The sequence below is a fragment of the Haliotis asinina genome, chromosome 14, assembly GCF_037392515.1.
Source record: "Haliotis asinina isolate JCU_RB_2024 chromosome 14, JCU_Hal_asi_v2, whole genome shotgun sequence".
Taxonomy (NCBI): Eukaryota; Metazoa; Mollusca; class Gastropoda; order Lepetellida; family Haliotidae; genus Haliotis; species Haliotis asinina.
Genome location: NC_090293.1, coordinates 44,251,124 through 44,267,329, shown reverse-complemented (window position 1 = coordinate 44,267,329; position 16,206 = coordinate 44,251,124). Strand labels below are relative to the sequence as shown.

The following is a 16,206-nucleotide window of genomic DNA, read 5'->3' as shown; positions in this document are numbered from 1 at the left end:
AAAACATATGATCGTCTGAGAGTTTAAAGTTTGAAATAAAGAAAACTTCACGAAGATTCCATCAAGTTGAATGGTACAATTATGATGAAAAACACATGTGTTTTTGGGGAAAATATCTCAGAAGGTTCTTATTTCACTCTTATTCCAAGTAGAGAGGTCGGGTGGCCTAATGGATACAGTACTCGCTTGTCATGACAACATTCTGGGCTCAATTCCTCACGTTGGTACAATGTTTGAAGCCCATTTCTGGTGTCCCCGCCATGATATTGCTAGGATATTGCTGTACGAGGCACTCACTCACTCACGCACTCACTCACTTATTCACTCACTCACTCACTCAGATTCCAAGTGGAATGATGGTGCTTAACCGAGTCTTGACAGATACTTGCACCTTGATATTTCTAAAATTACCGTTTTCTCTTTCAGACTCTTTCAGATCAATAAAATACCTTCCTAAATCTAAATAATTTCCACATCTTGAAAATAAATAGGAAATTTTAAAGATATATGTTTAAAAAAAAATACTTATGCCAACTTAAAAGAAAAACACAATCTTCTGACCTTTCAGATGTAACAATACTATCCTCATGGCTGTAGGTGACCTTTAACAGGTTTTTTACTATGAATGCATCAATAACATCAAGTGACCAAACTGAACATTATGATGATAAAGAACCTAGCACAAATCCTGAATTCCCTGTTTTTTTTCAAACAAGACTTGAAGCAATTTTTCCGCATTTGTTTACATTGCCAGCTAATATGCAATGAAATATGATAACATATATGATACTCAAGCCGAACAAATTATTTCCCTTTCAAATATGTTGAATAAAGACATTCTTCAACACAAATTGACTGGCAAATGCTTATTTCAAAATGTTAATCTATATTATCAATTTTATGAGACATTTGTAAGGTCATATATGTAGTTCATATACTTAACTTCAAAATGAAAATAAGTCTAAAATATGTCACAATTCACTAAAATCGGAAGATCTGACTTAAAACTGATCTGCAGTAATCCATGCTTTTCATAAGAGGCAACTAACCGGATTGGGTGATCAGACTTGATGATTTGAATGACATGTGTAATGTTATCTCCAAAGCATAGATCCAAGCTCATGCCATTGATCATAGGATTGTCTGGAGTTGATTATTTACAAACAGCAATAAATGCAAAAAAAATGATATTTCACTTATATATACTCACAGAAACAGGTAAGGAAACACATGAAAGTACAAGTTTGCCTTTATCTATGTACAGAATTTCACCCACAGTGCAATACATAACTTGTGAAGAAACATGAAAAGAACAGAGGAACACTTGTACTTCCATGTGATCCCTTTTTTGTTTTCATGAGCATAAACAGTTGATATTGTTTATGTTTGCCATTTTGATCACATTCATGGTTTCCATATAGATCTATCGGCATTTAGGGATGTTTGTGTCATATCGCTCTTAAAGGCACAATGTCACATTTTTTAACAATATTTTGGCCTATAAAATATATATCAGGGCATATGCACTCACTTCTTAGTTACCTATTAAAATAATTAAAGATTTATTATCCCTATTGACTTGCGTGAAATTGATAATTGAAACTTTGAGGTGAACAGCTACCAAACCGATAACACATGCCATATATGGAATGTAAACGATTGTTCCATACATCGAAAACTGTCACATGTGGTGGTGTTGGTGTTTTTTGAAATGGTCAAAATCACATGTTGTGTTATAGGATATTTGTAAAGTGCGTTCCATGGGACATAACTCTATGGGGTTTGCTTTTAATACAGTTTGGTTGGTAGAGGGTGTTAGAGCTGATTTAATGGAACATTGCATGAATTCTTTAGAACTATTTAATATCATATTGTATTCTTAAAACTTATTCTTTTTCAGAATAAATAATATGGTAGCTTTGATGGGGGCTGATAGTTAGCATTAATGAGAAAAATGCAGTATTGACTTTTAGAGAAGTGTGGCGTGATAGTGCACCTTTAATCTCAGCCATGACTGATCTTATCGAAGTGGAATAACTCGCAATTATTGGTACCCAGGTGAAGTAAATAGTGGGGTACCCAGGCAAGGCCAGGTAATAGTGGGGTACCCAGGCAAGGCCAGGTAATAGTGGGGTACCCAGGCAAGGCCAGGTAATAGTGGGGTACCCAGGCAAGGCCAGGTAATAGTGGGGTACCCAGGTAGGAAATTTGGACCTGTCCCATCCCTAGGGTGGACAATGCAAATATTTAATGCATCATGACATTATGTAAATTAGTTGCAAGAAGAAATCAAACATGTTCCTTTAAATGTCAATGAATGTGTTAAACAGGGATAATTTTACATGGAGACATTTATTTTTTTATGATAATAATCTGATATGAATTTTCGAGTAGGGTAACACAAATATTTTCCAGGAATATGATCTTTTCTTAAATTGATATATGCATCACTTTTAAATAACACATGATATTCGTCTCTGAAAGAAAGAAAGACTAAATTGTCACTTGCACTAAATAATATATTTTCTGTTTATCACAATAATAATAACTCTTGATAAATCTGATGAAAGAGTCACTGCACAAAATAAAATTTCCACAACACATGATTAAAATTTTTCACACATATCAGTATTCGACTAGTTTGAAAATATGTAATCTAGGATTTCAAAAGCTGCTTATGAGGTCAACAATACCAAGGCCTGTGTTATTTAGAGAAGTATGTGATGGACAAAAAATCTTTTCACAAGAAATAAAAGTACTTAGAGCAGCCATTTTCTCTGTATCCCATGAGGCATAGAATGATCAGAATGTTCGTATAACGATTCCAAGGCTATATTTGGAAGGCAGATTGTAGTTGTGTAACGTCTTTGACATATAAGATCCTTGACACACATGTTAGATAAAATCTCTTGTCTCAGATTGCTTGTACATAGAATAATTTATTTGATATTAGATGACATGAGTAGTTGTAAGGTCAGTATGATCAGTTTGTTGGTGATACACGTTTTGAGCTGATTTTGATTAACTGAGTTGGAATGTTTGTCAAAGGAGACGTTTGTTGTTGCAAAATACAAGATGTGGAAACAATGGCTGCAGCTTCTATATTTCACAATATTTTCCCGTGGAGAATTACAATTTTTATAGATTTGAAAATAGAAGGGACTTATTGTGTCTGGAGCCATTACTAATGGTTCAAATTGGAATTGGAATTGGAAATTGAATTTCTAAAATTATGTTGTGTCACTGTGAGTGAGAGAGTGGGTGAGTGACTTTCATTTAAGTCACACCGAAAGTAATATTTTCAGCCATATTTTGAGTGAGTGAGTGAGTGAGTGAGTGAGTGTAATACTGCTTTGAAATTACTTATGTTCACTTCTAATGGTTGACTGAGTCAGATTTTACCAAATTCTCAAAAAAAGTCTCACATGACAATGTGGAGTATGAATATTATACGAAGTACAAGGATGAAGTACAGCCCAGTGAGTGAGTGAGTGAGTGTAATTCTTTGAAAACAAGAAGACACAGTCATCAATATTACCACCAATTTCAGTCTAAGTCATACTTGTTGCCATGGAAACGCAAAAAATATTTTATTAAAAAAAATAACAAAAGGCACTAATACACCACCAGATCTATTTATGTGCTAAGTTTGGTGAAGAAATATGGAATTGCTCCAGAAAAGATAAATGTGCATGGATGGACTGATGGACAGACGGGGTGCATTTTAATAACTCCCCCCCCACCCCCCAAAAAAAATAAACGTGTGGAGGAATGACAAACTCTATGGTCTCAGAACTTAACACTCTGATAAAACCCATGTGCACAAGACTGGTGTTGACAAACCATTATCCATAGTTGGTAGTTGGGACCAATGGGATTCAAACCCTGAATAATGTTTTAAGCATGCCCAAAGTAGGTAACTCTGCACAGTAAAACATTGCACTTAAGACTGTGTCATCCATAAACCAGACCAAGTACATATGCACTCACCAGTCCAGTGACTGATGTCATGAGCATCAATCAACACTACTGAGATACAATGTCATTTGACAAACTATAATCCTTAAATGAATCAGTCAGGAAAGACTACAGAATGCTAGATACCTTCTGCCATCTTTGAAAACTTTAGACAAAAAAATCTGTGCAAAATATATGCACAATGCAACCTGAGTTTTCAGTACTTTGCTGTCTTAGTGTATTTACTTTTTTAGACCTGGGATACCTGTTGCTATGTTCTTTCGGGGAACTTTAACAAATATGGTTATGGTTCAGTTATGTTAAGGTTAGGTAACTTTCCAATGCTCATTCACTCCAACTTCTAGAATTCTGTATCTCCGTTCTTTTCAAAGATGCATACATTTTTTAGATAATAACATACTTTTCATTTTCAAAATCGTTGCTTAGTTTTACCAGCTGGTAGTTGTCCCACATAATCCAATTTTAATGGTTACTTTGTATTTTTCCGAATTCTATAGCTCACGTTGCTGTATAATAGGAAGTGCACTGGACACTAAAGCATATGGTTGATATGTAAATGGTGCTTTGTAGGTTTACCCACTATCACCTCAAGGACAATACTGAGCTCTGAGTCACAAGGTCAGCGTAGCTTTCATGACACGTGTCTCCACTAAAACTCAAGTTTAATTGATCAAGTTGGAGAGGTAAGTCTTTGGATCCATCTGACATAGTTCCATTAAGTAGCTTACTGTCGTACACGACAGGTGGCTCTGAAGATCAGAATTAGCAGCCACGCACGGCCAGGCTCACAGGGAACGCCTATAATCTGTTCTTTAATAACCATTCTCATCCAACGATGAAAGAACACAGGTAGTTTTCCAAATGTGATGGTCAAGAAATAGCTGCAAGTCCCAAATCATCAGATGATTTCAATTAGAGCATACCATTTATAGCAATGATCCATGCTGTAAATAGTTAAATCTCACACAGTAAGCTCGTTGACAAACTGGAACCTCTAATCATCATTTAGAGATCATTATAAAAAGACATGTTTCTTTTTTGTTTGTTTGTTTGCCTGTTTATTAGTTTGTTACTATCTTTCAAATTCAAAACAAGATAGGAAAACCAGAAAATCCAGTGACTGACATCATGAGCATCTGGGATGCAACATATGTTATATTGTTATTACACTTTATCAGAGACGTCAAACACTTGCACTGTCAATGCTTTGAGCATGCACTAGTATGTGGATTATAGCGCAAAATATATTCTCATTATTATTCTTTATCATTGCTTTTGTACACTGAGTCCTGTCCGTGATTTAAACCCACATTCTCAGAGTCTGACACAAGCAACAACAAGCTGTCTGACTTACAATTTTGTGGGAGTCAAGGCAGCTGAGTGGGTTAGATTGTAGTTCTAGAGATAAGGGGCTGGATTGTGGTTCAAATGATGCATTTAGGACTTGTGAAGTACATATTATTTTGTTATCATTATATTAAGATTCCATGACAAGAACATATTCCATAACATCTCAGAGAAGGAGAAAGAGTTAGGTGGTGCTCTACATGGTGTTTCTGATTGGAGTTCTTATTTGGGAAGGACCCGTGAATATCCGAGGCAGAAAAGGTCTTTAAACTCACTCACTTATTTGGGAAGGGGCCTTATATATGTTGAATACATTTTTCATGTGCTGATTTCCTTGATGATCAGGGCCCAATTTCTCGAAACAAACTTAAGTTTTAACTCAAATCTCAAACTGAGTTTGACAATATGAAACAGCTGAAATTTTAACTCAATTGCATTTTTTAGACTAAAAAAGTTCAAACAACTAAAGAAATCTGTCCCCCAAATTCAGATTGTCTACTATGTTTGAGCTGGATACCAATTTCCTTTCATTCTGGAAAATGGGTGTTCTTGCATTTTCTCAGATTTGAGCAAAAACTTGAACTTAAGTCAAAACTCAGACTTAAGTTTGTTTCGAGAAATCGGGGCCTGATGGACAACAAAGGTCCAAGGATTTCTTCTTCTTCAATCCTGGATGTACTATACTGAGGGGGAAAAATAAGGGATCACATGCAATCACACATGTTTTTTTTTTCACAAGCTATGCAATACAAAGCCGTGAAGAAACCTGGAAAACAAAATGGAAGACTAAAGTCTTGTCCTTTCCTGTGATGCCTCATTTTCCCCCTCTGTATATCTCAGTACATGGCCACTAATAAGGCTTAATGACTTGGTTGACATGTCATCATATCCCATTTATGTGGATCGATGCTCATGAAGTTGATCACTGCACTGTCGGGGCACATTTTACAAACAAGCATAGCTGTATGACTATTGTAACTCAGGTACTTTAACACTGAGTTACGACAGCTGTAGAGGTAGGATCACTTCATGAAACAAGTCCTTTGTCCCGACTCGATCTTTTTACAGACCGATGCCATATAGCTGGAATATTGTTGGGGAGGTAATAAACAATGGTGATAAACAAACGGTGATATAAAAATTGTAGCTAAACCAGCTACACTAAAACATCACTTTGATGACAAAATGCTTCGTACCCCGCAATGACTTCATATGCTGGACTGCCATTCGAAGAACTGTAAGTTTGTCCAGTTTTCGGTTCATGGCACTGCACATTGGAATCATGGAGGACAGCTCGGTGATATAGGAGTTCATCTTATCACGTCTACGTTTCTCAATCTCGCTGTGGTTTTGTCTGAAATATTAAGAAAGTGAATAAACATGAATCATTATGGAAAAATCTGATCGAAAAGCTACACTGTTCTTTCCAGCATCAATCAAGAGATAGAGCATAAGTTAGAATAGTAACACAAGGTGAAAAGGCCATTTTTGAATAGTACCCTGCTTCCTTACAATCCAAGACTTTCTGGTACCTTTATTGGACCTTCTTAAAAGAAACATCCAGCTTGCTTTTCAATAACCTTTCTTATTGAAAAAATCACAGAAAATAATGCTTTTGACATCCTTTTATACCTTGTGATAAAATGTTTTAGCAAAATCATGGGAAATAAATTATAATGAAAATGAAAGGGCAAATACTTATGATAGATATAGTAATATCTAATTCATAGCGCTTTAAACAGGCAGCTTGGATTATCCAGGGTAAAAATGAGTGTGTGCTTTGAGCAGGATATATTAGAAATATTCTCATTAAATCCTGATATCTTCTTCAGATCCAAACATGTATGTGTCCACAAATATGTACACATTTGGTTGATAGTTGCGGTACCACTTAAACCAGGAACCAGTTGCTTGATGGAAGATCTAGAGGTTATAATTGTAAAAAGACAGTTGTGTTTGGAACAGCTGGAACAAGAGCAGGTCGTGGTGATAAAGTGTTTTAGGGAAGCAGTACCTTTGATATTTCCGTGAGCTCCCAGCATCACTGCTGGAGTACATATCTTGGGAGTCATTGTCTTCATCACAGCTGCTGTCATACATGCTGGAAGATGGAACAATACAGATATATCACAGCTGCAGTCATACATGTTGGATGATGGAACAACACAGTTGTATCACAACTTGAGCGTTAATATTATCACAGCTCCTGTCACATGCTGGGTGATGAAACAATAGTTATATCACATCTAGTGTCATACATGCTGTATGATGGATAATATAAGTTACCACAAGGTATTGAGGGAAATCAGAGTAAGGTTGTATTAATACTTGTCACATGAACCACTCAAAACTCCACACTCTACTACATGAGGCTGGATAAATAGTTACATGACAGCTGCTGTCATACATGCTGGATGATCGATGAATAGTTACATCACAGCTGCTGTCATACATGTTGGATGATGGATGAATAGTTGTATCACAGCTGCTGTCATACATGTTGGATGATGGATGAATAGTTATATCAGCTGCTGTCATACATGCTGGATGATGGATGAATAGTTATATCACAGCTGCTGTCATACATGTTGGATGATGGATGAATAGTTATATCACAGCTGCTGTCATACATGTTGGATGATGGATGAATAGTTATATCACAGCTGCTGTCATACATGCTGGATGATGGAACAATACAGTTATATAACAGCTGCTGTCATACATGTTGGATGATGGAACAATACAGGTATATAACAGCTGCTGTCATACATGCTGGATGATGGAACAATACAGTTATATAACAGCTGCTGTCATACATGTTGGATGATGGAACAATACAGGTATATAACAGCTGCTGTCATACATGCTGGATGATGGAACAATACAGTTATATAACAGCTGCTGTCATACATGTTGGATGATGGAACAATACAGGTATATAACAGCTGCTGTCATACATGCTGGATGATGGAACAATACAGTTATATAACAGCTGCTGTCATACATGATGGGTGACAGAAAATTTACATATTAGTAGCTATCATCATCCTTGGCATAATGAAATAAGACAATGGTAATTATTGCAGTTCCCTTTCTTAAACCTTTGATAAAATGACAATTAAAGCTTTAGGATCTCATATACCAAAGCCATGTTTCACTGAAGGAAATACCAGTTTGACAAATTCCAAAGCCAAGGAGAGAACAGCACAGCATATCATTTACAATACAAAACAGCAAGCAATCTAAGAATCACTCAAAGCATGACAAATGTTACCAGAGAAACATCAGATCAATTTCATCCTCATCTGACGAATAAAAACATTTGAAACAGATTTTCTTGCAATTACCAGAGGCATATCAAGACAACTGGAAATGTCAGAACCTTGATGACCATAAACATTGCCTTTAGCCATCTGCCCTCTCTAGTGTGGCTAATAATATATAACTCGGCAGTCGTCTTTCAATGTCACTTAAGATATATAACAAATCTGGTAAACCAGGCCAAGGATCCTGAATCAATTTGTCATAGAATGATGTCAAGATTTTGTGTGATACTGTGAGTATGTGTGCTTGAATATTTTTAGTTTAGAATCTTGCTATACTGAACAAGATAAGTTCAGGATGATGACATTTCCAGGAACATTTCATGGCAATGTAGTCAGAATTTCTATAAATGTGCAATATCTTTCTCAGCATATACAATGTCAACAGATTTACCTCAAATCACCTCTTAGAAAAGACTTATACATTATCCAACTACAAATTGGGGTAGTCTTGCGGTTAAAGCATTTGCTCGTCATACTGGAGATAGAGGTTTGATTCCCTGGAATATGGATACAATGTGTGACGTCCATTTCTGGTGACCTCCTGCCATGATATTGCTGGAATACTGCAAAAAGCTGCGCAAAACTAAAATACAACTCAGTATTCCATTATCTGTGGAAGACTGACGGAGGGACAGACGGACTGACGGACTGACTGACTGACTGAGTTTGGTTTTACTCCGCTTTTAGCAATATTCCAGCAACATCATGGTGGGGGACACAAGAATTGGGGTTCACACATTGTTCCCATGTAGGGATTCAAACCCGGTTCTTCAACATCACGAGCCAATGCTTTAACCACTAGGCTACCCCACCGCCCATATGTATAGAAGAAATATAGAAGGACCAATCGTAAACTTCAAGACACACTCAAGTTCTGCACATTAAGTTTGATATACAAGAACATTTGACCATATCTCAAAAAAATATGAAAAAATAATTGTCAAGAAATAAGAAAAAACATCAATAAAATGATTGCTCTTAATATTTTACACATAAACTACACATTGGTCTTGAACAGATACATTCATTTTATCACACAGGCAGATGTTTTCCTCTTACAAATAATTCTGTTTTTCTGCCACCCAATTAAGACTGGACTATGGGACATATTACGGCTGTGTCCCCATCAATCAAAGATACAGAACGTGACCCTTACTAATGAGAACTGTCCATGTCAAGTGACTGATGGCCGAGGACGGACAATGCAAGGCGGCTGTGAGGAGTAGATGATCAAAATCAAATTAACATCTTTGGCCAGACCAGTTTCATTTCTTGTTTTACGGATTTTGTCCTCTGAAAACATGGCTGTAGCAAAAACTAATTACCAGTCAAAGTAATATTTTAAGTACAAACTACGAGTTTTTAACTTTTGGCAAGGTATGGATTGTACATGTGGCAAAAAGCAATCTAAAAAGAATTGAAGAGGTCCCTAAACAGATGTAGTGTACCCCTAACAACAAGTGTGGTGCCTCCTTAGCAACAAGTGTAGAGGTCCCCAATCAGATGTAGTGTATCCCTAACAACAAGTGTGGTGCCTCCTTAGCATCAAGTGTAGAGGTCCCTAAACAGATGTAGTGTAACCCTTACAAGTGCAGTGCCTCCTTAGCAACAAGTGTAGAGGTCAGTAAACAGATGTAGTGAACCCCTAACAACAAGTGTGGTGCCTCCTTAGCAACAAGTGTAGAGGTCCCTAAACAGATGTAGTGAACCCCTAACAACAAGTGTGGTGCCTCCTTAGCAACAAGTGTAGAGGTCCCTAAACAGATGTAGTGTAACCCTTACAAGTGCAGTGCCTCCTTAGCAACAAGTGTAGAGGTCAGTAAACAGATGTAGTGAACCCCTAACAACAAGTGTGGTGCCTCCTTAGCAACAAGTGTAGAGGTCCCTTAACAGGTGCAGTGTACCCCTAACAATAAGTGTGGTGCCTCCTTAGCAACAAGTGTAGAGTTCCCTAAACAGATGTAGCATACCCCTTACAACAAGTGTGGTGCCCCGTTAACAGCAAGCATGGCGTCTCCTTAGCAACAAATGAGGTGCCCCTCTAACAAGTGTGGTGTCCCCTCAACAACAAATGTGGTGTTCCTTGACAACAAATGTGGTTTCCCCTTAACAACAAATGTGGTGCCCCTTGACAACAAATGAGGTACTCTTAAATGTGGTGCCACCTCAACAACATGTTTGGTGTCCCCTTAACAACAAATGTGGTTTCTCCTCAACAAATGTGGTGCCCCTTAACACCAAAAGTGGACAGTGGTGCTCCTTAAACAACAAATGTAGTGCCCCCTCAACAACTAAAGTGGTGCAAGAAAAATAATACACCCTGAAGACAAGTGTCCCCTAAACAACAAATGTAGTGCCCCCTCGACATGAGCAGTGCACCCTTTACAAGTGTGATGCCCCCTAAACAACAATGGTGGTGCCCCTCAACAACAAATGTAGTGCCCCCTCGACATGAGCAGTGCACCCTTTACAAGTGTGATGCCCCCTAAACAACAATGGTGGTGCCCCTCAACAACAAATGTAGTGCCCCCTCGACATGAGCAGTGCACCCTTTACAAGTGTGATGCCCCCTAAACAACAATGGTGGTGCCCCTCAACAACAAATGTAATGCCCCCCTTAACAACAAGTGTGGCACTCCTAAATACCAACAGTCTACCAGCACACTTACTCAATCATAGATCCTTTTCTTTTCCTTTGATCCATTTTCTTTGATTGGCTGCTCTTACCACGCTTTGTGTCTGGGGAGGCGAAAGTAGGAACAGGACAGGGGTACATGGGAGCCCCCTGGAGGGAGTGAGGCAAGTACTCTGAAAAAAACACATGTATACAATTTAAATATGCTGGCAATTTAATGAATATGGTTGTTTGGCTGGTTTTTTGGTGTTCAACACCACACTTTGCAATATTCCAGCTCCATCGCAGCAGTCTGAAAATATTGGAGCCGAAACCAGACAATCCAGTGATCAATGAAAACTATGATTAAAACAAGTAGAAAACATGGAAGAAACGCAGATCTTGCTGGTGCTGACTTTCTTCTAAGAAACATCACATTTTTTTAGCATGCATTCCAGAAAAGTGTCATTTCATGTACAATGTTGTCTGTTTGGTTTGACATCACTTTCTTCAAAAAGAAAAAAACAAGAAAAACTATGTAAAAATACAACTTACTGTTTAGTTAAACACATATTATTTGTAAAATTGTTAAAATGTCAATCTCTCTCATGTTCACTGTAAGTTAATAAAACTGGAAATTAGTTTGGTAAACAATAATGAAGATCAATAACGTGGATTTAACAGGATATATACTGTCAATATTGATGTCAATGTCTCTATAGCTTCAACTTTGGTATTGCTTATAATGGTATGAACATGATAATCAATATCACATTTCATCACCACCTTTTTCAGTTTAGCTGATTATGTTTTTGAAACAATATCAGTTTCATCTATGTGATACGAGGGGAAGTCAATATGTTCATAGAACTCGATATAAAACAGAACACAATGGTTGTGATATTGGTTTTATTTTTCAGTATAGTCTCCCTGAACCTCGATGCATTTTGCCCATTTGTCTTTGAGACTGTCTATGCCCTATGTTTATATAACATACTACACATATGACATCAGTTTTTAGTTTCTGAGTACACAATGCTTCAACAGTTCTCCCAAAATGAAGTTTATCTTTTCCATCTAAACAAAAACAACTTTTGCCAAGAATAAATTCAAGACACGTTATTGTTTTGCACCTTTTCTCAATGTTTTAGCTTCCAGGTTGTTGATGTTTGTGAAAAGGTTTTGAAGATTTAGAATTTTTGCCATTTGCTTCAGCAGGTGTTTGTTTTTCAACAAATATGACTTCCACGGTGTTGCAACAAATGTTTCAGATTCCACAATCTTGTGGTTTCCAAAAGGAAAAAAATGGCAAAAAAGTGGTAACGTTTTGATTGCACATGAGTAAGAAATCCAAGTCTTATTATAGTAATAAACATTGTCCATCATTTTCACACCCATCCTTTCAGTCTTATTCTAGGACTGTGTACATATTCTGAACCAACATCTGCTAAAATATTTAAGTTAGGCAAAACTGTTAACTCTTATATTTTTAACAAAATGTTAACACTTATATTTTTAACAATCAGCCTGTGCTGAATATAATGACTTCTAAAACAGGTGTTTGATTGGAGGTCCATCTGTACTCCTGCAGTGTGTTGTATTTCTCATTTCTATTGAAGTAAATCTTTAAAATATTGAACCTCTTCAGGGTTATTTTTCTTACATTCCTTCAGAGTGACTGTGATAACCAACAACCAAGATCTCCCATCTACACATTTCGAGAGAGTGAGTGAGTTTAGCTTTATACTCAGCAATATTCCAGCTATACAGTGGCGGTCTGTAAAGAATTGATCATGAGTCTGGACCAGACAATCCAGTGATGAACAGCATGAGCATCGATCTGCACAATTGAAAACAGATGATAAGCGTCAACCAAATCAGCAAACCTGACCACTCAGTCTTGTTAGTTGCCTGCTACAGCAAGCATAATCGCCTTTTAGGGCAAGCATGGGTTGCTGAAGGCCTGTTCTACCCAAGACCTTAATGGGTTACACAGTTGGAGTGAGTGACTGACTGAGTAAGTGAGTGATTGAGTATGGTTTTATGCCACTTTCTAAAAATATTCCAGCAATATCATGGTGGGGGACACCAGAAATATGCTTCACATATTATACCCATGTGGGTACGCGAACCCAGAGTGACAAGCAAACGTGGTAATCATTAAACTGCCACACCAATCCCACAATGTTTAAAATCATGACAGGTAGTCTTCTATCACTGAGTTAAGGATATTTCAACATTTCACCTTCTAATGAAGGTGAGGTGTTCATTTGCCTGAATAAGCTTGCTGTAAAATGATGCACTAACATTTTGGACATTGTCATGAGTTATACATGTAAATAATTAGTGAAAAAAATAATGTTTTAAAACAAAACAGTAGTTTGAAGGAGGATAAATATAATATAATTTTCACTTTACATCATTGCTATTATGCTGAAATTCCAATGATCGTCATGACTGTATACAAGATATTGTTTCCATGGTAACCAATATCAGAAATATACTTTGGACAACCAAATCATTGCTGAGGTAACAATTATTTAGAAAGTCCTTAAGGTGAAGCATTGTACTGACCTTAAATTTATCAGATGTTAAAAATAAATAAATTTATGTTGACTGAAACGGTATATTTACACATTATACTTTAAGGTCTTAACATTCATTCCTCCTATTAAGGAAACAAATGAATTCATTTGATAAAAAAACCATTAACATCTAAAACATGAGGATGGTTTTGAACTCTAATGAAAAATCATAATTCATTTGTTAAATATAAATAAAAAATAAAAAATGAAGAATTATTTCACATTAATGAAAAAACTGAATTCATCGGGTAAAATATCAAAAGAAAAAAGAAAAAATTTGAGGAATTTGCTTTAGTGCATCATAAGAAATACAAGCTTTCATCCCCTTAAATCAAATGACACTGCACACATGAGGTGTGGCGAGTTGCATCATCAATATGCCTCCTGTCACGATTTCATCTTCGGAACCAGCTGGTGATGTAAAAACATGGCACAAGCACAAAGGGAAATTAGTCCCTGTACGCCTCCTGAAGGCCTTATGCCGAAATGGCATGCAGAGTGGTATTAATGCACTACTTCCCTAAAAGAAGCCATAAGGACAGACGCTCATGAAGCAAACATTCGGTGACCTCATATGACTGATGGTTGGAGATAGGGCAATATTTGTAGCCTCATAGACCAGATGCCAGTGACCCTTAGTGGGTTCCATGTTTTAATCATGACAGGGGGAATGAAAAGATGTGTGTGTGTGTGTGTGTGATAGAGAGAGAGAGAGAGAGAGAGAGAGAGAGAGAAAGAGAGAGAGAGAGAGAGAGAGAGAGAGAGAGAGAGAGAGAGAGAGAGAAAGACAGAAAGAAAGAGATAGATACAGAGAAACAGACAGAAAGACAGACAAAGAAAATCCTGTTTTCTGAGGTTTAGACAGGAAGAGATAGAAAGAAAGAGAAAGATACAGAAGAACAGACAGACAAACAGAGAAAATCCTGTTTTTGGAGGTTTAGGTTCAGGGATAGAATATTCTTACTTGTTTTGAAGTATACCAACAGAGCAGGACACAAGATAAAGTAGAGAGCATCTATCTATGTGTATATTTGTCAGAACACATCATGTACAACAGGTACAAATAGTTTCACAGGTAACTGTGACCGTAGCAAGTCTTGTACTGCACTGTCTTTGTCTTTGCTTATGTCAAATAATCCAATAAATTCTCATGCTTGCAGCACTTACAACCTAATGAGTTTGGGCAGGATGGAATTTAATTTTTGGGCATTTCATGCTATTCTTACACAATAAGTAAAGTGTATCTAGAACTTTCAAAAATGTTACAATGGTTGGAAAATCTGGACAAAATTACATTGTTTAAAATTTGATAATTTTAATATCTATTTTCATAAATTCAGAGGAATTTCAAATTTAAATTCATTTTTTGGGCATTTCATGTTATTCTTATAAAATTCGCAGAGCCTCTATGGATCTTAAAACTATGCAGCAATAGATTTAAAATTTGTCAAACATAATACATTGTTTAAAATTCGATAATTTTAATATCTATTTTCATAAATTCAGACAAATTTTAAAAATTGAGTTAAATATAGGATTTTTTTAGTCATTTGCTGCAGACTTTGAGTCAAATATCATCCTCTCAAGATAAATCCTGAAAATATGTATGCGTAACACTATCTCTTAAACCCTGTGTATGGTGGTATGGTCTACACAAGTCTACAGTCTTCGTCCAATTGGTTTGCCCATAAAGTAGACAATGCTTCCCAATTTCAAGGTATTAATGGTCTAGAAGGCATCCACATTAATTCAAGAATGCATTAAGGGAGCCAGGATTGCCTACATTGATGTTGAAGCCATTGTCAACACTATTGTACCTTATTTCAGTTTATTGTGAAGAGAATGCTGACATGTGTTCCACTTTGCCGAATTCAGCCTGGACATGACGTAGAATACTTGAGTATAATAATCTGGGCTGATCTTGGTGCCAAACATGTTTTTGCATCATGTATACTTCTGGAAATATTCTGACGTCACAAGGATATTTTGAAATCTGTTTTCAAGTATCTTTCAGAGGCATCTTTTGCTCCAGGGTTTGTTAGATTCTCTTTTGTCTTTGAGGCAATGCCTTCCATTTGTAAAATTATAATGTAAAGGTTATGAAAAATAATGGACATAAAGAATTTTGTATATCATCATACAAATACCAAACCAATATATGTACTTCCCATCAAAAGTTTAGACTCACATAAAACACTCACTATGTGTTATGTACACACATATGGTTACATCAAAGATGGATTTCTCCACTAATTTGGGGGAACCAACTGCAAACTTTCTGCAGATAAATTGCACAAGGATTATGCATCAAATCAGGTGGGGTGAGGTGGGGTGAGGTGGGGTGAGGTGGGGTGAG

The 16,206-nt window shown here is 36.7% G+C and overlaps 1 protein-coding gene across 1 annotated transcript in view; it reads right to left on the bottom strand.

The window, feature by feature from the left end:
• Positions 1-16,206, bottom strand: part of LOC137261073 (protein cycle-like) — a 59,724-nt gene that overhangs the window by 37,087 nt on the left and 6,431 nt on the right. The window contains exons 2-4 of the mRNA XM_067798741.1: positions 11,321-11,459; positions 7,340-7,426; positions 6,522-6,679 (exon numbers count right to left, since the gene is read on the bottom strand). Of these exons, the coding sequence (XP_067654842.1) occupies positions 6,522-6,679; positions 7,340-7,426; positions 11,321-11,459 (384 nt within the window). The remainder of the gene's footprint in view (positions 1-6,521; positions 6,680-7,339; positions 7,427-11,320; positions 11,460-16,206) is intronic.